This window comes from Rhipicephalus sanguineus, chromosome 3, assembly GCF_013339695.2.
Source record: "Rhipicephalus sanguineus isolate Rsan-2018 chromosome 3, BIME_Rsan_1.4, whole genome shotgun sequence".
Classification (NCBI taxonomy): Eukaryota; Metazoa; Arthropoda; class Arachnida; order Ixodida; family Ixodidae; genus Rhipicephalus; species Rhipicephalus sanguineus.
In genome coordinates, this window is record NC_051178.1 from 58740077 (window position 1) to 58762625 (window position 22549).

The 22549-nt window shown below is 47.9% G+C and overlaps 1 protein-coding gene across 2 annotated transcripts in view; it reads right to left on the minus strand.

The window, feature by feature from the left end:
- The window catches only part of LOC125757607 (uncharacterized), a 58064-nt gene that overhangs the window by 21656 nt on the left and 13859 nt on the right, over positions 1-22549 (minus strand). The window contains exons 3-4 of one of the 2 annotated variants that reach the window (XM_049413207.1): positions 21399-21518; positions 16947-17146 (exon numbers count right to left, since the gene is read on the minus strand). In XM_049413207.1, coding sequence (XP_049269164.1) covers positions 16955-17146; positions 21399-21518 — 312 coding nt within the window. In that variant the 3' untranslated portion in view covers positions 16947-16954. Of the gene's footprint in view, positions 1-16946; positions 17147-21398; positions 21519-22549 lie in introns of those variants that run through there. The other variant, XM_049413208.1, reaches the window with a different exon arrangement.

Here is a 22549-nt window from a genome sequence, read left to right on the forward strand (position 1 = left end):
CAAAAAACTCACAGGGTCCTTAATGCATTCGTCTAACATGACTAGAAAGCGAAAGCCATCTTCTCTTTCTTCTCGGTCGATGTAACTTAGAGTCACTGGAAAATCAGAGTACCGCAAAGGTAGGCTGCACGCGGGCAACATTGGGTGGCGGCGGCCATGTCCCTTCCAAACCGTCCGGCGCGTTGCTAGCGTGTGTTGAGAAGTGACCGATCTTTTAGCCTCAGTGCCGTGCTGCGCTCGGCAGAACGGCATTATGTGTGTGTGTTTCTTCAAGAGGATATTAGAAGTGATTTGGAGTCATCGACAGGGTATGGATCGACTGCGCGGTTAGCGCTGTAACTAATGAAACGTACGGCGAATGTTGCCATGTGCTCGCAAACTCTCTTCATGGCTTCATCGGTCTCTTTTCGTGTCACGCTCGGGCATATGTTCGCTAGGTCCAGATCTGTAAACATAGTTGCATTAGCGCAGTGACATCGTGCGAGATGCCATTTACTTCGACATTTGGTGAATCTTGACTGTTTGCGCAAGCTTTGCAGTCGGTGTTCAGGTTCACTGCACTCGAGAACGTTATCGAACATCGAGAACATTCAACATTGCGTCCTTTGACTGATTGCTGATGCATAGCTTCCTTGCGCACCGTGCTTGCTGCTCAACTGGTTGACATGTGTAATAGAAGTTGTGTGTGTACGGTAATTGGAAGTTGTGCGCGACGTCTTGATTCGGAACGCCAGCAGCCGAACGCACGGGCGAATCGGCGTGCGGTAGGTAAGGTGCATCTTATCTAACGATACGTAGAAAATAGGCCATCAAAAATTATTGACATCACTGCTTAATTATTTCATTTCCTATTTCTTGTCTCCTTAATATCCTCAACGTTACAATGAGCTTGCAAATATTTTGCTGTGTTCCGACAAACAGCTCTTTTTCTGGCGTTGCCAGCGCGTAAACAGCTGGGGTTCGGTTTCTGCACTGCTGCATTTTTTTTTCAAAATGCACTCTTAATAAAGCTTCCTCTGCACGGTGCTTTATGTTCTTTTAATCAGAAATAGCACATCCCGGAATTTTTAAAGCGCATGCTACTGCAACACAGTATGTATATAGACCTAGGGCTCGCATAAGATCGACTCCCCCAATGCGTGGGATATGCTGTTTTTTTTTTTTTTGCTGTGACCATTTCTCACCAACTATACAGTATTTTAAGGGTACGCTCGGTGCAATGCAGCATTAGCAGCATTTTTTTGCAACAAATGTAAAAATACGCTTGATAACATTGCCTTATACCAAGTTTATCAACAGAGTTCTGCCCTTCTGTTTTTGTGCAATGGCAAATGCTCATGCCACAATTGCCTTCAAGGTATACCAATAAACAGTTATTATTTTAATAAATCTTCGATTTCGCTCTCGTGCGTGACACGTTTATAACTCGGATAGCATGCGTAATCTGTTCAACAGATCGAGATATAAACAGCCGAACAAATAGAAAGGTATGTAGTTTTCAATATCGCTGACCATAGTGAATCGAAAAGGTGAAGTATCCTGTCGCATAAGATCTTTTCCAGCAAAGTTAGTGTAGTTCACTGCAGGAAGGAGTGTTATTCGAGGGGGGCGAATTCGTTCAGGCCAACTATGCAGCCACACGGCGCTCTTTGACATTAATTTTTCCCACACGTCAAACGAGATTCCCGGAGTAGCTCACCATCAATCGTCTGCATCTGCCAGAAGAGAGTGGCATCTGCCACTCCCGAAGAGAGTGGGCGTCTGCCAGAAGAGAGTGGCATCTGCCCCCCCCCCCCCCCCCCCCGAAAAAAATGTCTGCTTACGCCCCTGTCTGCATGACGCGTTTAAAAAAGCGACGAAGTACTTCTGGGGACCGTGGTACTGCTAAATGTCCGGCCACGCTCTGCATTGAACGCGCCTGCACCCAAAGCGCTTGGAAGGGATATGGCGGTGAGAGGTCACGTGATGCGAGTAAGCCAATCGTGTCGGCGGCGGCGCGCGGAAAACAGATGCGATACTCTGAAATTTTTCCAGTGACTCTAATGTAACTGAGCCTCCCCCGCACCCTTCCGAAAGATTTCCGCACCTAACGTGGCTTAGTACGCCTGACGTGCAATGCCTCCAGGATCGGAGGCATTGCAAACTATCTGTACCTCACCTGGTTTTGCCCTGCCTCCGTGATCGGCCCACCTTTGACCAAGCGACGATGTCATGTGATGACATCACAGTCACGTTATGGAGATTTCACAAATTTTGGCGATCTGTGACGTCACGACACGACGTCATCGTGACGTCATCACGTGATGATGATTTTTTGCATCAATCGTGTTGACGCCGCCGCCGACGACGGCCAATTCTTGCGTTCTATGTGGACTAAGGCTCTTGCGTTAAAAAAGAGATTACAGAAAAATATCCTACGAAGGATTTCGGTTATAGTTAAGTCATAAGGCCTAACTATGAGTTTCTATTATACACTGACAACATATAAGTAAACAGGAACGATTCATTTCAATGCATATCCACGCGGTCATTCTAGTTTGTTGCGCACGCATATTACAATGTCTACGACCTAATATAGTACACCTGAGCTGACCGAATTGATCTTTCCTTACTAGACCATCGTGTGGAGGAATCAATAAAGATTAAAGAAAAAAACGCACAGTGCAACATTCCTTCGGATTACACTCGAAGAAACCTCCAGGAGCGCACCGCGCCCCGGTGTGGTGTACGCTGTCCCATGCGCGGATTGTGACGACGTATATAATGGTGAGACTGGTGACTGTGAACGGCGTCTCAAGCCGCATAATTATGACGTGAAGAAGGGAAATGTGAAATCCAGTGCTTTGGCTGAGCATGCGTCAGGTGGACACACAATCGACTGGGGGAGGGCACGTGTTCTCGCTAGAGAAAAAGGACTGTCACGGCGTCTTCATCTTGAGTCGCTCGTGATACAGACCACACCGTGCACTCTCAACAGGAGCGATGGTAATCTGCCGCCAGTTTATGCGCGCTTCTCAAGGTCAATCTAAATAGGTCGCGAAAGTCAGAACGAAAAGTGGTCGGAAACCTATCGCGACAAACATCAACACCCGCGTGACGATTAAAGCGCTACTAGGTGAGGGGGGACAAATAATGAAAACAAAAAAATAATTAAACGTTTATTTTCATTAGTTTCAATTTTATTTGTCACGAATTAAATTAGTAGAATACTTTAATCAAACTTTAGTCTTGGGTATGTGGTTGAGTGGCCAATTTTTTTCGTTTATTTTCAGAAACAGCGGGCACATGCAGGCAGTCTGGTAACATGGGCCAACGGTTTTGCGCATTTTCAGATGCAAATGATGTCGCTCGTTTTTGCGCAGTAGGTTTGTGCCTGTCGTCCGTAGGTGATTTCCTCGCATAAGCGTTGTTTTCTAGTCGTGGTACTTGGCAGAAGGTAATATAGCCCATCGCAGCCATCGGGAACCGTTTCAGTGACTGTGTTTTGTCAGCGCACGGCCGGCGTGCTGTCGCCCTTCGGGACGATGAGTTCGCGACGCTACGCGAAGAAACGCTGCGCTGTTTACGGATGCAAGAGCAACACGTGTGCAAGGTTTGTGTGCACGTTGAATTGTCGTGCTACTTCTGATTTCTGTGTTATATATTTTGGGGTAATATCCTGTTCAACTGCAATGTTTCGCCAATAAAATACACCTTATTTATCAAATCTGTCTTTTTCGTCTTCCCGCTATCTTGCAGGCTTCCATTATGGAGCCGTCATAGTGATAAGAAAAAGAACGTGAAGCTATCAAAAAAAAGTAAGAAGCGGCGCCCTGTCAGAATATTTCATAATTTCGCGCCCATCGCGTTAAAACGTGACGTCATTTCCGCTTCCGGTTGTGACGTCATCTTTTTCTCTTTTTTTTAAATTCTGTTTGACCCCTCCTCACATAGATGGCGACTGTTGCAACAACTAGCCACCGGCTTGACACGTGGGCTTCTACGGAAGTTACGCTACCAGTTTAAATATACCTTGCGCTGCCTGCGTGACGTATTCAAGCGTACATAAGGCGAACTGCTTGACGCATGTTTCATTTCACTTGTGAACAAGGCTGCCGTGTGGGAGCCGAAACGTCTTTGCTGTGTGTTTTAACTTTCATTTTGGTCGGCGCAGTGCCTCGAGGTTTTCACCTTCACCATGTGTCATCCCGACCAGACGGGCTTCCGTCAAACATTAAACTTCAAATGTAATGTTTATTAGACTTCTATGAAAGCGGTGCCAACACTGTAACCACAATTGACGTTAACCTGGCATTACGCCCGTAGCCTAGGAGTACACATGTAATGTTTATTGTTTTTTCATAAAATTATATAGCCAGCACTGCAATCAGAATTCACGCTGCTCCGACATAACACATGCATAGGGTCTTTTTCGAAAGCAGTTGCAAGACGTGGCGTGGCTCAGCGGTAAAATACCTGACTGCTACTCAGAATGCTTGTGTTCGATTCCTGCTGGGGTCCTGATTTTTCTTCCCTGCATTCGTCGGGTCAACGCTGCCGATGTCGGTTTTTATGTACGATCTCGCATTTAAATTATCAATTTATTTTCTCGCTGTTCTTGGGAGGATATAAACTGTCTATCACCTGTGGCGCATACCCGCTTACCGTTGCCCATGGTATAAGGGTATGTGCCACACGTGTCTGGGGTAAGGGTTTGACGACGTACGCGACAGGATTTTCACATTATTCATGTCATGACCCGACAGTCATATTCGTCAAATCCTCTTACCCTCCCATGCCTATTTTGGTCTGCCCGAAGTTAAGGAGGCGATCATGAGAGCAGCCAGATGCAGGCGGCTAGATAGATAGATAGATAGATAGAAACGCTCAAACGGCCTTGGGTTCGCTAAGAAGTTCTCCGCATTTAAAATGAAATGAGAAACAAATTTCTAGGATCGGATGGGATTTTAACCCACGCCCTCTGCGTGGCAGTCGAGTATTCCACCACATTCCACCACAGTGCCACGCTGGTGCTTGTAACTCCTTCGCAACAATACTCTATACAGGTGTCATGTCGGACAAAGGATCGTGTTAAGATATGTAATATAGCGTGGAAGAAGAGTAAAATAACAACCTGGAGTCACACAATGCGAATTGCGCAACGAGTCGGTCGTTGAATGCTTCCAACCCGTTACAAAGGGCTCAGCCATAATTCTTCATCGCCATCAGCCACAGCACAATGTGCACATAATGCCTTACAGATGTGTAGCGGGCACCACAATTCTCCAAAGAATGACGAAAAATGGCATAGTGGCTTCTTCGCTACTTCAGAAAAATTACGGTGATTTATGGCATAGTGGGTACCTTCCATATATACTTGTATTAGTTGCCCCAAGAGAGTTTACAAAGGGATCCAGCTTTCGCTGTGACTGTGGCTGCGCGTTCCGCGCAGGCTTGGCGATTTTTTTTATCAGAACATGAGTCTCGCACATTAGAGAGTACACTCAATCACTTGCTGCTTCGGAGATCGTGCTCACTCCCTTGACACAAAAAATCGTAATTGACTTTTTAGAAAATAAATACTATGACTTTGAAGGGTATACTGGTTCGTGGTAGTTGGTAGGAATTCGTGGTACAGTTAATTCCGCACCTCTGAAGAACGCAGAAAGGAACGTGTTTTACCCCTGTCCGACTTTCCTAAGAGGAGGGCAAGGAACTACATCACGAATCAGATGTGTGTTTTTTTTTGTAATTACCTTAACTTCAAATTTTTGCACTAAAAAACCGTTACGAACCGTCACGGAACATCTTTTTTTAGGTTTCGGAACGGAAACGGAACGGAACGTTTTGCGGTGGAACGAAACTAAATCCGAAACGAAAAAAATTTCGTTCCGACACCCTGCCTGTAGCCAACCAACCAACCAACCGACAGTGGGTGTGAGCCACAGTTGAAGGTGAACAAGAACGAGACTACATTCTTGGCCAATCCCCCAGAGTGGGTGTGAGCCATTCACAAAGGAAATCATCATCATCATCAATCTGCGCATTTCGTCGTGTAGCCGGCGCAACAGCAGGGCATCAGCGAGCGGCAACGCAACCTCGGTGTGAGCGTTCAAAATTCTCCTTCAACCTGTTTGATTAGAGTGTCATGGTTTCCGCTGTAGCCGTCGCAATCATCGCTATTATCGGCGGCTTGGCTGTTCGGTGGTTCTCGATACCGCGCGTCGATGACAGCCTGGCTTCGGAGGTGATCCTCGGCGTGAAACACGACGACGGCTCACGGCTGCCACCCGTCTTCGGGCACCGCGGCTGTGCCCTCGATGCCCCCGAGAACACATTGGCCGCCTTCAAGGAGGCCAAGAAGAACAACGCCGACGGAATCGAGTTCGACCTGTCCTTCACGCGGGACAACGTCCCCGTCATCTTCCACTGACGACACACTCGAGCGGACCACCAACGGCGAGGGCCCGATAGAGAACATCACCTTCGAGGAGCTGCGTCGGCTGGACGCCTCATGCAAGCACCCGCTCGCCGAGCGTTTTCCGAAAGAGCGCGTCCCCACGCTGGAAGAAGGCGTCGAGGAGTGCCTCCGTCTCGGCATGCGGCTCATCATCGACGTCAAGAACGCCGACTTCCGCGCCGTCGAGGTGGTCGACAAGCTGTTTCGCGATAGGCCCGAACTGTATGGGCGGGCGCTGGTGGCCTCCTTCTATCACGACTACGTGTACTCGCTACGACGCCGCAATCCGGGTATCGTGACGGCGCTGACTTGGTGCCCGGGATTCCTGGCCTACGAGGATATGAACAAGACGCGACCACGCCGCCAGTCGTCTGCAGCCCACTTGATTCGACAGAATAGCCGACTGGCTCCTCGACAAGGCACTCCATACTGGCCTCCTGCCTTATGTGACCGGCGCCTCGGCTGTCCTGATCAGTAGCAACGTGATGAGCGCTGAATACGTGAAGGCTTGGCATGACCGGGGTATGCATGTGATCGCCTGGACGCCCAACCATCCGGCAGAAAAGGACTTCCTCCGCCAATCACTGAGAGTCAGCATCATAACCGATACCATGCACCCAGTGTGACAGCCCGCGTACTGTTCATAGTGTGTCTCATGAGGCCTGGCTTAAATATACTCCTTCTTTGCCAAGAGGCAGCCATTTAGACTGGTTTTTATGACGCTGTTCGCAATCGCGGGCAGTCTCTCTTTGTAAAAGCTATTCGCGAAATAATCAAAATAGGGTTTCGCAATCCACACGGAATTTGTACAGCCAATAGCTGTTCTCACTATTTCGACCGATATCCATATGTCGCATCTGGACTTGCGTGATATTTCACGTTGTCCACTTATAATGGGCCGCCAGTTGTTATGTGTGTCACGCGTGTGTTGATAGACCTATATTAGCAACGGCCAAGGTACTTTCAGTGCGTGCCGTCTAGTGTTGCAGTTACTTTATAGCTGGAAGCCTTACAGATATTCGCTTATCTTATTCTGATTGCCCTAATTTAATTCCGTGTTTCTAAGGAAGTCCGGCGACAGAGGTAAATAAATATGACTCTAGGCACAAGGTAAAATACTACATCATCTCTGTGGCAGCTGACAGGTTGAATCTATTTATATACTTCATAGGGTAATTCCACCTGAACATGGCTCCTGATGCGCCTGCGGCCGTTTCCCTTGCCTGATATATATCCAAGTTGGTATGGCGTGACATAACTGCATGGCGAACATAAACGAGAGGCAGTAACATGACAATCGTAAAATGCATGTCATGTACGGGATGATGTACTGCAAGCCAATCGCATGGTGCGCTCGTGGCCGTTACGTGAGCGTGAAACATCTCAAAATTGGTGTGGCGTAAGATGGCTGTATGACGAACACAAAATAAACGCTGGTAAGATGAGAATCATGAAATGCATGAGGTGTACGGCATGATTTACACTACGCAGTCACGCTGTTCCACTACGCTCTTACACTACGCACTCTTTGCGCACTCGCGGCAGTTTCATTCGCTGCACACATACCGAAATTGCTATGGCATGACGTGGGTGCGTGAAGAACATCAATTACAGGTCATGCATTGTATATACAAGATTATACGTTTCATTAGCATGGCATTTACCAGATTGTACATGCACCCGTGCATGAGAAACAAGTGATAATGACATGTCGCGATATGGATGCTTTGATTTACCTCATAAACTATGCAGTGTATGCAACTCCTCGCTGACTGCTTCAGATTACATCGATTCCCATAGTGCGTGGGGTCTGCCGGGTTTTTCGTCATACACTCTAACGTTTCTTGCTCATTTCTTCTTCTCACCGCGTATCGCTTCCCGTCGCATTGAATCCTACCGCTTCCAAAGTGTCTGGTAAACGCTTACAAAACCCGATCTAAAATTTGTATCTAAAAGCGAGTTGAAAGCGTACCTTTTGAGGATGCAAGTGGTCTGTTTTTTCATCCTCAATATTCTTGCAACATTTCACAACCATTTATCTGCTGCTATATCTACTCCTGCGTTTCATGTCACTGCGCTATTGACCTTATGGGCACCATGCATACGTTAGGAGCCGCCATAGTCGCGCGCTGCCTCCAGCGCCAAAGCGGCCACGGCAGCAGATCTGGCGGGATAAGGGAGCAGACAACGCAGGCTGCGGCAAGCCACTGCGCCGCGCTTTGGTGCTTCGCTTGAGGCGTTTCCTTTGCCGTTTGCTTCTAAAAGACGTCAAATTGTTAGCAGCTGTCCGAAAACGTAGCGTTAGCGCGGGTGCTTCTTTTCGCCAGACCTCGTGTATCCTCAGGCGAACGCGGCAACATTAAATGCATCAGCTGGCGGAAGACAACGGAGGTGACGAGCCCGTTGAGCGAAACTGCGCACGTATAAGGGCCCGCTCACGCTAGCGGCAAGCCTGCCGCAACGGCGCGGTGCCGCAGAACGTTCGCCGTCGCCGCACGCGCGAGTGCTGTCCTACTTGCACGGCAAGCTTCGCCGGCAAGCCTCCGAAAAACATGGCCGCACTGCTAAAAGCGGTTGTCGTCCACCTCGAATCTATCAAGTGGCCGCCGTGCGCTCTGTAGCGTGTAAGCTCCGAACTGATGCTTCCATTTGCTTTAGATTCATGTCCTTAAGCTTCGACAGCAAAGTAGTCGTGCTGATTCGGCCCTGTTTTGGAGAGCCATACTCAAATAATCGATACTGTAGGCTTAGCGAGTCGAGATGGGCGCGTCCAAATGCTCGGAGGACATGGATTACGCGTTTGTTAGTTGTTTCTTATCCTCCATAGCTGGCGCCACTTGACCTGGCGCCAGCTTGGGGACACTTTATTTGGTTTTAAGCGACGCTTTTTTTAATGCCGGGCAGACTAAAAGGCTCTCTTGACTGCTGGAACCATGCCTGGCAATGACACGAACGACATGCGCACTTCTAGCTTGAAAAACGGGGAGCAGAAAGCAAGCAGCTCGAAGCGTCCAGCGGCAGACGCACATGACGCAGAAAGCCGGAAGCAGACGACGCGGCGCGCCGTAGTCATGGCAACCGCTCCTCCGTCGCTGATTGGCCACGGTGGTCTCCGGCAGCCGCAGAACGGCACGAAAATGGGTCTCGGACCTATTCTTCCAACGGCAAAGAACGGCTGACGTGCGCGAACGAAATCACTTGCGCACGGCAGCCTGAGAACGGAAAACGGCAGACGGCGAGCTGCCGTGCCGCTAGCGTGAGCGGGCCCTAACCCGGCCGCCTCGCTCACTAAACAATCACAGCTTATCACCCTCGGGCTAACGCGGCAGCGAACTCAGCGGCAGCTTGAAACTGGCGATACCAGCAATTGCATTGTCACGGCCACTGAATGAAAAAACGCTTTCCATCGAACGGCCATGGCACTGCATTCGCTGCGCCGACTTAACCACGGCAGCCGAGTTCGTCGTCGTGGCTCGTGTTTTGCTGCCATGGCACTGCGAAGCGTGCCAATTATTATTACGTTTGGATTCAGAGAGCTACGTGATATAGTTTCCTCCGAGGAGCTAATCTGAAGAAGGGCAGGGACCTCCTCGAAGCGGGGCACGTTCACGGCGTCGTGGAAGAGGTGTTGCTCGGCAGATCAACAATCACGGGCAAATGAAACCCCAGAAAAAAAAAAACCATCTATTTACAAAACTCACTTTTGTCGTCGAACGAGTGCGATCCACCGTCCACGCCGATCCCGTTCATATTCTCTAAATGGAAACCGGTAAAAACGCGTGCCCAGAGAATTCCTGTAGGGGTTATTGCACCCAACAACGCAGCAATTATTCCTGGAGTTCGGCATTCCTATGAACAACGGAACCGGCACAAAACGAACTGCCCGCGAAAATACCTCGCGCCGTCACAGCGGGAGCGTGGAGCGAGCAGGGATGCAATCGCGGAGCGATGTTGTATGCTATATTATTCTTATCGTGCACCACCTGCGGCTGAGTGATCGCGTTGATAACGCGGACGTACCGTCGCTCTGGTCACTGGCCAAGCGCGAAAAGCACGAAAAGTATGGTCATCGTAAAAGGCATAGTTCCTCGACTTCACCCCATTGCGAACACGTCAGAGCATCCCGCCAAATCTGCGCTTCTTGCCGCTAGGAACGCCGAGCGGAGTTACGTCTGCACGGAGCCTATAGAGAATCCAAGCCCAAGTTTTGGCGCGACGCTCGCGCGGCCGAGTTATGCGGTACTGGGGATAGACGCTGCCGGCGAAGGCGATTTGTTGCCGAATTTGCCAGCGGCGGCGGCAAGGACACGTGCGCGCATGCGCTCCTCATTCGACCCGAACCACTGCTAGTCAGCAATAGTTACATTGAGACGCACCGCAGATGCAATCCGATAGCTCTGCGCATGCGTGGAAGCGGAGGCGCAGTGTTGTGGCGAAACAAGACGCACCGTGGATATTCCCAGTTACGATAAGAGCAGTGGCGCCGCTCGACCTCGCCTTAGAAGCCTATGTGGAAGGGCTCAGGGGACGCTCCAAAAACGTGGCGCTTAATTTCAGTGGGCGTTGGAGATAGTCCTATCGCCACCGCCCAGTGAGCTTTTTTTTTCGTGTCCGCGGAAGCTGTTATTAAATGCGAAGCATTTCTTAGCGAACCTCAGGCACTTTGGGCGTTTCTATCTACGTATCTATCTATCTATCTAGCCGCCTACGTCTGGGCGCTCTCCTGGTCGTCTCCGTAACTTGTAATACACCGAAATTGCCACAGCAGGGGATCAGTGTATGACGAACACGATTCACTGGTCACGACATGAATAACGCAAAATACCTGTCGCGTACGTCATAAAACCCTTTCTCTCAGTCACGTGTGGCACATACCCCCCATACCAGAGTTCATGCTATGCGGGTATGTGCCACAGGTGATACAAAGTCTCAACCAACACAGCAACCGCAAACACACACATTGACACGCAAGGAAAGTGATAATAATCGTTGGGGTTTTCTGTCCCAAAACTACGATATGATTATGATCGAGAGACGCCGTAGCGAAGAGCTCCGGAAATTTTATCCATCTGATAATCTTTAACATGCACCGAGGTCGCGCAGTACACGGTCATCTAGCATTTTGCCTCCATCGAAATGCGACCGCCGCGGCCGGGATCGAACCCGCGACCTTCGGATTAGCAGCTGAGCACCGTAACCGCTACACCACCGCGGCGGCCGCAAGGATAGTGAGGAAGCTGAAGACAGAAGATCCCTGGAAGACGCTCAAGTAACGGCCGGGTCCGCAACGTGGACCACGTCGTATACACAAAAACCGGGGTCAATGCTTCCTACAATAAATCTGCCGAGAGAACCAGGCCTCTATACATTACCGGTGACTTCAACGTCGATTTATCAAGACCAAACAACGGCTGGTCTTTACACTGCGTGAAAGAAGGCTTGAATATGGACAGCGCATCAAGAAACCTCGCTGCCACGTCCAGGACAGGCGTCATCATGGATCATTTCATCGTAAGAGACATCCAGGATTTCCACCAGCTGTGCTATACCTCGCACTTCACCACACTTAGACCGCTCGTAACCGCCTTCACGAACAGATCCGATTAACAAGTCCAGGCCAGCTGCTGGTGCTCACTAATAACTGTGATGATGACCTTGTTCATGAACTGTCAAGAACCCCTTCTACACATACACACGGGTTCGTGAAACGTGCGTGCGTTCTCCGTCATGACAGACAAGCATAAGCATAACAACTATAACGCAACTGTAACAACTACAACTGTGAATGTAACGTACCTGCAGTGCGCCTGCGCGTGCCACTCGGCTGTGTGTATATCCAGGGAAACTTTAGTGAATCAAGCTTAGTTGTGAGTAACGCCTGTCCTGTGCATATGTGTTTCTTCTTTGTGCTGTTCGGATTCGCGCTATCCAGTATTGAAGAATATAAGCACTACATGTGAGCTTAACGGGTCTGGTGTTGATAACACCCATGTTGTTGTTGGCATCGTCACGCCACTGCACACAACTGGTTATATAATACATGTGCGACTCTTCAACGTATGAGTGTGCGTATACCACTTCCACATTTCTCTAGCGTCATTCCGTTACGTTTCGCTTAATGTAAAAAAATTATGCCACAGTCACCATCCCGCGCATGCTTCGCATAACATCGATTCCCACGATACGGGGATCTGCCGAATTTTTACATACAATAAGTTCTTTCATTTTTATCGAAGACAGACCTGGCGTTGCGTACTGTGTTAAGCCAACGGGATGACCGAGCGTTTACAAAAGATTATGAAACCATGCATAAACTCGACCGCCATCTGCGTTGCAGGCCTTAAGAGTACGGTATTTCCGAAAGCAACCGAATTAAGAATGTTGCCGGAAACAGCCTCCACTTCTCCTTCCCTGAAATTTAACTACTTCAGAAGGTAATTAACGAGAAAAGTGTAGTCCTCCAATCTAAAAATAAGTCCGTCAAATTACTCGTACATTCCTGAAACCGTGCTCTCTTCTTTTCCCACTAAAGTGTTTTATGCCGGGGTCAACCAAGACTTCAGTGACGTATTTCCTTCACGGAAAACGTCGAAAAAAATTGGCGTAGCTTGCACTAGGCCGCGCAAGGCTTCAAACAGCGTAGCTGGGCGATTCTGAAGACTACTCAGGTGGCTTCTAGGACATTTCTAGGCCTTAGCTAGGTGATGCAGGTTATTTCCAGGTTGCTTCAAGGTCGTTGCTTTGCTTTATCTAGGTGATGCTAGGTTGTTTCTACGTTGATTCTCAGCGCAGAGCGGTTCGAGTTAAAACACAGACCGTCACAGACACGACATAGATCTCCAAACTGCAGAGACAGAACCTCGCGCTCAAACCATGCGTTCGCACCTCTTATAGATCTGCGGGCACGTTGTCGTTGGCGTAAGCCTTCCATCGCTTCGAGGACTTCTCGCAGCCACTAGGTGATGTAGGTTGTTTCTAGATTGCTTCTAGGTCGTTGTTGGCCTTAGCTAGGTGATGCTAGATTGTTTCTACGTTGATTCTCAGCGTAGATGTGTTCTAGTTAAACCACAGACACTCCCAGACACGGCAGGGATGTCCAAACTGCACAGACAGAAACTCGCGCTGAAACCAAGCGTTCGTACCTCTCATAGGTCTACGGGCACGTCGTCGTCAGCCTTCCATCTCTTCGGGTCTTCTCGCAGCCGCCGTTGCCTTTCCTGTTCTCTAGTATTCTATCGTTGTACATACTCGGGCTCTTCGGCTCGTCATCTTCACGTCGCGACCATTCGTTGGGCTAACTGTTGCCTTCTTGATTTTTATTGAACCAGATTTACCAAATGTCTGTGACACATACCCGTTTATTAAAGACGATAGTCTGTCTTGGGGAACTTAAACGCAGAAATTTTGGTCTGTCTTTCTGTCTTTCTGTTTGTCGGCACGTCCCTCGATTCAGCCACTCGGCCAAAGTTGAACCACTTGGCCAAGGGCCAGCCGTCTTGAACTGGTACGGCTGTTCATACTTGTGAACGTTGTCGATCAAAAAGTAAATATCATGCATATCTGAGGTGCAACATCACTAGGTAAGTATTAGGTGGCGTGTTCCTTTAATAGAAAATGCATACATACGTAATTTTAAGGACCCTAGTTTCTTAAGCTGCGCTGAAAATGCATAAGAATGGAAGCTTGAGCGAGTTGGTATGCGTTCATCTTTGTTGAAACAGCGCTCACTAGACGACGACGAAGTAAAAGAAGGCACAGGACAGGCGCTGCCTGTCGTGTGCCTTCTTTTACTTCGTCGTCGTCTAGTGAGCGCTGTTTCAACAAAGCTGAAAATGCGACTGCGCTGAAATTTGCCTTCCTACGTGCCCTTCGGACGAGCTCATTGTTGTGTTTCGGTTTCGGTTCTGTATTGCACTGTACGAATGCTATGGGTTGGTGTTGACAAACTTTAGTTTTGAGAAGGCCAAGCAGGTGAAAAAAAAATATTTAAAAAATGAAAAAGCAGCGTTGTGGGCGGCCTTCAGGCTGCCGGTTGTGGGCGCCGCTCCGGCGTTCCTGTTTTACCCAGGCGACGTGTAAATGAAAGAGTGTGTGGAGAGTACTCGTTGAGTGCGGGCGTTTCTCTGCTTCAGTGCTTCGCGCCAAACCGCGTTTTCGGGCTGGCTGGCGTCCCCGCCGGTCGCGTTGGTCACCGCCGGTCTTCGCCTGCTGCTGCGCCGGGACTACCAGCACGCAACACAGCACTCATGTTTCCCGACGTATTGCCAGATGGCGTCCATATCTCACACAGCGCCTCTTCTATCGTCTTTACACGACATTTGCAGCGAAGCACGCAGATACGCGCCCAATTTTTACGATGATAGTTTTTTTGGTTCACCGGACAAGGAATGATTTGCTAAGCAGCTTCGCTTTTAAAAATGCACACGATCAGATGGCAAAGAAAAAAGTTTCGTCTACAGGAGTCGAACCTACGACTATTCGGTCCAACTGATGCCGGATACGCTACCCACTGCGCCACGGTCACAACACGCCTTTTATATCTCACACTTTCCTCTCTTAGCGCTCTTGGTCGGCGGGGTGGTGTCGCCGTCGGGGGGCAGTAAAGTGAAGTCATTCATGATGACAGTCGCCTCCGCGACTGGCTGCTGCAACGCGCCGTTGCTACGCGTCAGTCCCATTCGGCGCATTTTCAATAGGAGAAGCGCAATTTGGTCAACGCCTTAACATACCGCGAGGTTGCGACCTTAGCACAAGCATCGGCCTCTCTCAAAGCATGCATCCATACTAAAATTACCTCTGCGACGTTCGCCTACTTCGCCTGGCTGGAACACCGCAATCCACGCTTACGCTCGTCCCCGAGAGAAATCGCGGCCGGGATAGAGGGAGACACTCCGCACGATGCGTTTCCCTCTAGCCCGGCCGTGGTGTGATTCTTTTTTTAAACTCTATAGGCACCGTACAGTCGAGTTTTCCAGTGCGACTGCAGCGCCAGAACGCACAACCTAGCGGATAAAAAAGGCAGTAATGAGACGGGGTCGGTCAAAATGGAACGCGGTGCGCGCGTCTCCCTCCCTGCCTGAATGGGCGGATAGCGGCCGGGCTAGACGGGGGGACGCGTGCGCGCGTGTTTTGTGCGTGCCCCTAACAGCAAATGTCAGCGAACTTGGGATGGATCAGTGCGAGCAAAGGGTGCTCCTTCTGGTCAGTGCTCGGGATGGCGACCTTAGCCCAAGTTCTGCGTCGAATCAGCGACGTTCTTGTGGTTGTCACACCGCTTTCTCTGATTATGCTCTCACCTTTAACTACTACAGTTACCGCAAATGTTTAATCATTGGTCGTGGACGTCAGTCGTCGGGATGGAGATGTGCCACCAAACGTCAACGTGAGTGCATTCACGTGAAACGGTGCTATAGCTGTCAAACACCAATAGACATTGTACAAGCTGTCTTGTAAAAATGCACAGTAAACACTCAACTTCTGTAAGGACACGTTTTACTTTCGCGTTATACCGACTCCGATGACGGAGGGATCAACTAAGTTTTTTCAACAATGGGCGGAATTGGGGTTTTTGATCGCGTAAAATCAGGAAGCTTTGGGAGCAAATTCGAAGTATCATACGAGAAACTTCAAAGCGTGAGACAAAAATAAAGGGTTAATTGAACATAATGCGCAGCTGCAGTTCCGCTGCTAGCATACTAGACACGTGAATAACAGCACCCCGTTTCAATCGATAGCTGTAGAAAAAGCCCGTTCAATTAGAGAGCCTAAAAAGCGACGATAGCCACTGATGCCGTCAGTCTCGCTTGAGGGACTCTATTCTTTTCCACCTCCGACCATTGTTTCAGGGAATTATCCTTAACGGCATGAAGTTCAGCTTCCTGCATAAAAACAAAAAAAAAGAAACAGCAAACTTTATCGCTCCTTGCGATGTCCAGTGGTTTACTCCGACAGCTGTGTTGTGTCACAGTATATATCGCGATCTTAAATGGTGCTCGCATGCGTTCTTTCTAAAATGAATACGTTCAACAACTATGGAGAGCTAGTCAAGAACACTGTAGTTATGAAAAAAAAAATATTGCGAACCATCCGTTTGCAGTAGCGAGCCACAAGGAAATCCACACACAGTTCGTCCTAATATTCGTCCCAGTCCGGGGTTTGAACCAGGAACGAACGCCTTTTCGGGACAGTCATTTTGCCAACTGAGCTAACGAAAAGTCTAACAGTTGGGAGCGCGATGTCGAATCAATCGACTGCTCGAGTTGTCAATTCATTTTTTACATTTCGACAGACACGCCATTGCTCCCATGTGCTGGCTCTAGACGGATGACGGAAAGAAGATTAAAATAGAGCTAAATAAATCTCCATTGTACCAGCTTAGAGGTTCGTCTTTACAAAGCCGAGCACTTGGCGAGTAACGAGCGTATACAGATCGCGACCTTCCATTGGACGATTCTCGTAATATATTTTTGAGAGCTTTCTCAACGGGAAAGCTCAGGTGGCTGTGCCCATGTACAGTCAGGCGGCGGGCGCCTTGCTGGCTGCCATGTTCTTCAGCAGCTGCTTGACCTGCACGATCCTGTTGACGCCGGCCTCGTTTTGGGCCTTCTTCACGCATGCGCTGTTGTGGTCCTCCAGGTCGACGTCGTACATCGCCCAGCCGAATGTGGCGAACCCAGCCGTGCGCATCAGCTGGTAGCACTTTCGCACCTGCGCACGTCAGGTTATAGGTACACGTCAAGTACACGTGCTTACGACGGCTGCGATTTGCCGAAGATATCTGCTAGCGTAGTTTGGTACACTGCACAGAGCATGCGTGTTCTTCCCTCATTAAGTGTACGAACGGGGCTTTGTAACTGAAAACTAGAGTGAGCGCCGAAATCAACTGACGCAGGTGCCTCATGAGCCATAGTTTTGCGAGATAACATATACGTTTCACCACGTTTCTTCAATACTTTTCTAAGGACCCGAGATAATCGAAAAGGTAATCTGCGTTTAATAATATTTGTTCGGGTGTAACGTCCCAAAACCACGACAGGATAATGAGGAACGCCGTAGTTGAGGGCTCCCGAAATTTCGACCACCCGGGGTTCTTTATTGTGCACCTAAATCTATGTACACGGGCCTGAAGCATATCCGCGTACATCGAAAATGCGGCCGCCGTGGCAGGGATTCCATCCCGCGACCTTCGAGTCAGCAGTCGAGCACCATAACCACTAGACCACCGTGGTGCGTAATCTGCGTTTAATGTAATCGTAGTTTTTGTCCTCAGAAATTGTTGGAGTTCGAAGAGACATTAAAGAGAAAAGTACTTTCACTTTTAATATTTAGTACCCTGCGCTTCAAAATACTAAGAACACCATTCTTGCCGCGACAAGACGCTTGGCAAGCCAGAAAACACCCAAAACGAAATACACGGGGCGATGCCGCCTTGTAGTTCCCGCTGCCGTTCTCCGTGACGTCACTAATCTTAACGATTTCTGTCAGGAACTATAGCTCCGTGTAAATAAAAATGAATTACGTATTTTCTGTGGCAAGTAATGGAACATTCAATTCAGACAAGGTGGCTGGAATGCGAAAAAAAAATCGGAGCATATCCACGGAGTGAATGATGATGAGTGGGCGAAGCTGCGGAGGTTCATCGATAAACCGTGAATCTTCCGTGAATTGTGCCCAGTACATCATCACCGACGTGAGATCGGGCGCGTTTATACTAAAGGTTCGATGAGTTATGACGACTTGCAGCTCACTTTAATTTTACATGTACGCTGTGAATTTTCATTGTTTAGAAAACCATTGCTTTAGAAAACATCTGGCGTCTTTCGTTAAGCAGCTGGCGTCTTTTCGTTTTGCTTTAGAAACATCTGGCGTTCTTTCGTTTTGCTTTTAGAAAACATCTGGCGTCTTTCGTTGGTTTATTTCATCAATCAACGGCGTTTTGAACAAAATTTTTATTGTTTATTCACGCACAGGAGAAATCTCACCAGGCACTACGTTGGAGGTAAACAATGGCTGCTAATGGGAATGAGAGACAGAAGAAGTCGGCTTTTAGCTAACACTTACACTTCTACTTCTACTAACGTTTCCTACTGGAACATGCCAATGGCTGCTAATGGGGAATGAGAGACTGAAGAATTCGGCTTTTAATTAACGCGCACGCTGCGAATTTTTTATTGTTCAACAACGCACAGGAAAAATCTCCCACCGGCACCACCTTGGAGGTCAAGATCTGGTACTAGCGTTACGACTGGTTACGCACTACGACTACGACAACTACGAGGGACGAACGGGTGCCACTTTAAGGAGCTTCGCCCCTAAAACTTGCTGAGTTCATTGAAGTCCATGTGACATCCATGTGCTCCGGGTTTGTCATTGTAAACTTTCGATATCAAATTATGATCACGATATTCGCGATATAGTTTGTGAATAATTATCTGTCAATTCAAATTAATTTAATATCTCCCTGAAGTGCTATTTAAATTCGCACATAACTTCAAGTTCGGTCATTGAATATAGCAGGTGGGTAGTTTTGAAAGATACGTAGAACCAACTGCTCAACCATGTATTCAAAGAAAGCAGGGTTAGTTTAAAGGTGTGTTTTCTTTTAGCAAGCAGGAATGGCGGGCTGCCGCCGGTGCGTGCATCTTTATTTTGAGAAGAACACTGCAAATCTCTGAGCTCTTTCTGCTTTGGATTCCAAGCCGTCCTCTATCGCTAAGGATGGGCCATTAAACTAGTGGTCGCACGTCGTTTCAATTACAGAAATCACGAGACGCTTTTGCAAACGGACTGGAAAGATTGTCCACAACTTCGTACGACTACGCGTAGCTGCTTTCTTGCCAATTGGACTATGGTGACCATATTCTAATTGAAAAACGTAGAAAATAATAAGAAAATGAGGCGTCATTCCGACTAATACTTTCTTTTTTGTGTGTGTGTGCTAAGACAAAGAAAACCGTCTGCTCGTTACAGTTGGATTAGATGAGAAGTGGCCGCAACTAAATTAGAATACAAATATGGCACGCAGCGCCCATGCCATATCAAGAAATTGTATCAAGAAATTGTATTTCGAATTTTTTTACTTCGGAATTAGAAAAACAGCCCCTAAAATTTACCAGTACAGTGCGTAGTGACGAACGACATTTGGACCATTATGTCTCCTCGCATAAGGAAAAAAAAATCACAGCATATCCACGGAGTGAATGATGATGAGTGGGCGAAGCTGCGGAGGTGCATCGGTAAACCGTGAATCTTCCGTGAATTCTGCCCAGTACATCATCACCGACGTGAGATCGGGCGCGTTTATACTAAAGGTTCGATGAGAGTTATGACGACTTGCACCTCACTTTAATTTTACATGTACGCTGTGAATTTTCATTGTTTAGAAAACTATTGCTTTAAAAAACATTTGGCGTCTTTCGTTAAGCAGCTGGCGTCTTTTCGTTTTGCTTTTAGAAAACATCTGGCGTTTTTCGTTGGTTTATTTCATCAATCAACGGCGTTTTGAACAAAATTTTTATTGTTTAATCACGCACAGGAGAAATCTCACCAGGCACTACCTTGGAGGTAAACAATGGCTGCTAATGGGAATGAGAGACAGAAGAAGTCGGCTTTTAGCTAACACTTACACTTCTACTTCTACTAACGTTTCCTACTGGAACATGCCAATGGCTGCTAATGGGGAATGAGAGACAGAAGAATTCGGCTTTTAGTTAACGCGCACGCTGCGAATTTTTTATTGTTCAACAACGCACAGGAGAAATCTCCCACCGGCACCACCTTGGAGGTCAAGATCTGGTACTAGCGTTACGACTGGTTACGCACTACGACTACGACAACTACGAGGGACGAACGGGTGCCGCCTTAAGGAGCTTCGCCCCTAAAACATTCGCCCGCCATGAAACCTAAATTGCTGCCGTGTCAACAATATTAGGAAAACCTGAACATATATAAGGCAAATACGCGGAGCAAAGATATTTCTCATGTATCCCCTTGTACCTGCTACCACTGGAGGCAAAGTATACACAGAACGCGCATGTCTGGTACAGTTGTGGTGCCCGTGTCACTAATGTGGTCACGGCTTTGGAATTTTGAACGGTATACGTTCATTTTTTAAACTCCCTTTTAAACAACTTAAAAAGAATTAAATACTATATATATATATATATATATATATATATATATATATATATATATATATATATATATATATATATATATATATAAAGATAGATAGATAGATAGATAGATAGATAGATAGATAGATAGATAGATAGAGAGAGAGAGAGAGAGAGGGAGAGAGAGAGGCAAAATAAAATTCAGAGCTCCTATATGGAAGATTTTACGACCGCCTTGCGTTACCCTCCGTCGTTATTGGACGCGGAAATCAATGACGTGTGCTCGATAAGAGGTACGACTTATCTCTAAGGAACCTTAACCTATTCCTCAAACAGATGGGCCGTGCAAAGCGCTGCGGCGAATATAATTTCTTCATGCGCTACACTAATAATAATAATATCTGGGGTTTTACGTCCCAGAACCAAGGTATGATTATGAGAGACGCCGTAGTGGAGGGCTCCGGAAATTTCGACCATATGGTGTTCTTTAACGTGCACCTAAATCTAAGTACTCATGCGCTACACTGCAGACACGATAAATTTTTACACCCTTAAGGTTAAAATATTATTTGTTCTATTAGATGCACCTTTGTAGAAGCCCTTATAACTGCTTCGTTAGTAATTGGTGCTAGCTTAAAAAAAACAAAGAAAGCTTGGAGGCCACTCCAATAAACTCCAATGACAACTTCGAGCCTAAACGTCATAGGATGTATATAAAAATCTGTGTTGTAAAAAAAAAAAGAAAGACCTGTAGAATGCGGCTGGAAGTGGCGTAAAAAGGCATTACCTCTAAAGAATCGTCATGCACATACACATGTACGTACTGTTAGTGACCTTCGACTGACCTTGGCCATGATGCTCTCGGTGGTTTCGAAGGAGCGCCACGTCTTGCTCTTCTTGCTGAAGTCGTAGACGATCAAGTCGTCCGCCCCCACTGTGCCGCGAGTGAGGGGGTTGCGGCACGTCTGCAAATCGTGTGGCATGGTTTAGGCAGAATGAATACGAAGGACGCCCCCATATTTATTTCATGCGTCACACCGCGCTCGCTTTAGTTTATCGCAGTTCTTAGCGTTCGGATAATTTATTGGTGGAAGTACTTGGCACTGCAGATAATGCAAATTAAACATCGAAATGAAGAACTGCAAGACCAAGCATTAGAGCAACAGGGGACGCTTTAACCATAGCCTCCGAGATTGCTCGTCGGCGTGCAATATCGGAGGATATGGTTAAAGCATCTCGATACCAGCGAAAAACACTGGCCGCGCTAGCATCGGGGAGTCGCCCTAGACGTTGCACCGTGCAATACAGACGCAGTTCCGTTCTTTGCCTTTCGCTTCGTGTGTGACGGCTCGTTGTCAGAGTAGTGCAGCTTCCACATGCACCAACGGTGTTTCGCCGTCGCCTGCGGCTTCGAGTGCGATAGCGCCGACTAATAAAACTGCTGCGGTAAGGGCTGCAGCAAGGCAACAATGTCGAGGCTATGTCGCGCCTTGGTGGAGCGAGACAGAGGCCAGCGGAACGTTGAACGCCTGCAGGTGTTCGCGGCTGAAGCTACAAACCTACGCCTCCCGTGTCGCTGAAGCGTAGTGCGGTAGTCTATGCATCAGCACAGGCGTAGGTTACCCTATTACCGGGGAGCGCACACCATGGCGTTTCTCTCCTTAAATGACGACGCTTTGAAGAAGTGCACATCGAGTACCAGTGTTTATTATGTGCTTGTTGATGTCGTATTTGAGAGGGATTCACGATACGCTGTTTCCAGGTGTATGTTGCATCCATGTCAAACGGTGCTATAGCTGTCAAACACATAGACATTGTACAAGCTCGCATATATCACTACACAATAATCACTACTTCTGTGAAGACACGTTTCACTTTCGTGTTATACCAATTCCTATGACCGAGGGATCAGCCATGTTTTTTGAGGGCTTGGCCTTTCATCTCACGCAAGAAAACAACTGAACATTTTCGTGTGAAAACCCCTTAACAGGGGCTC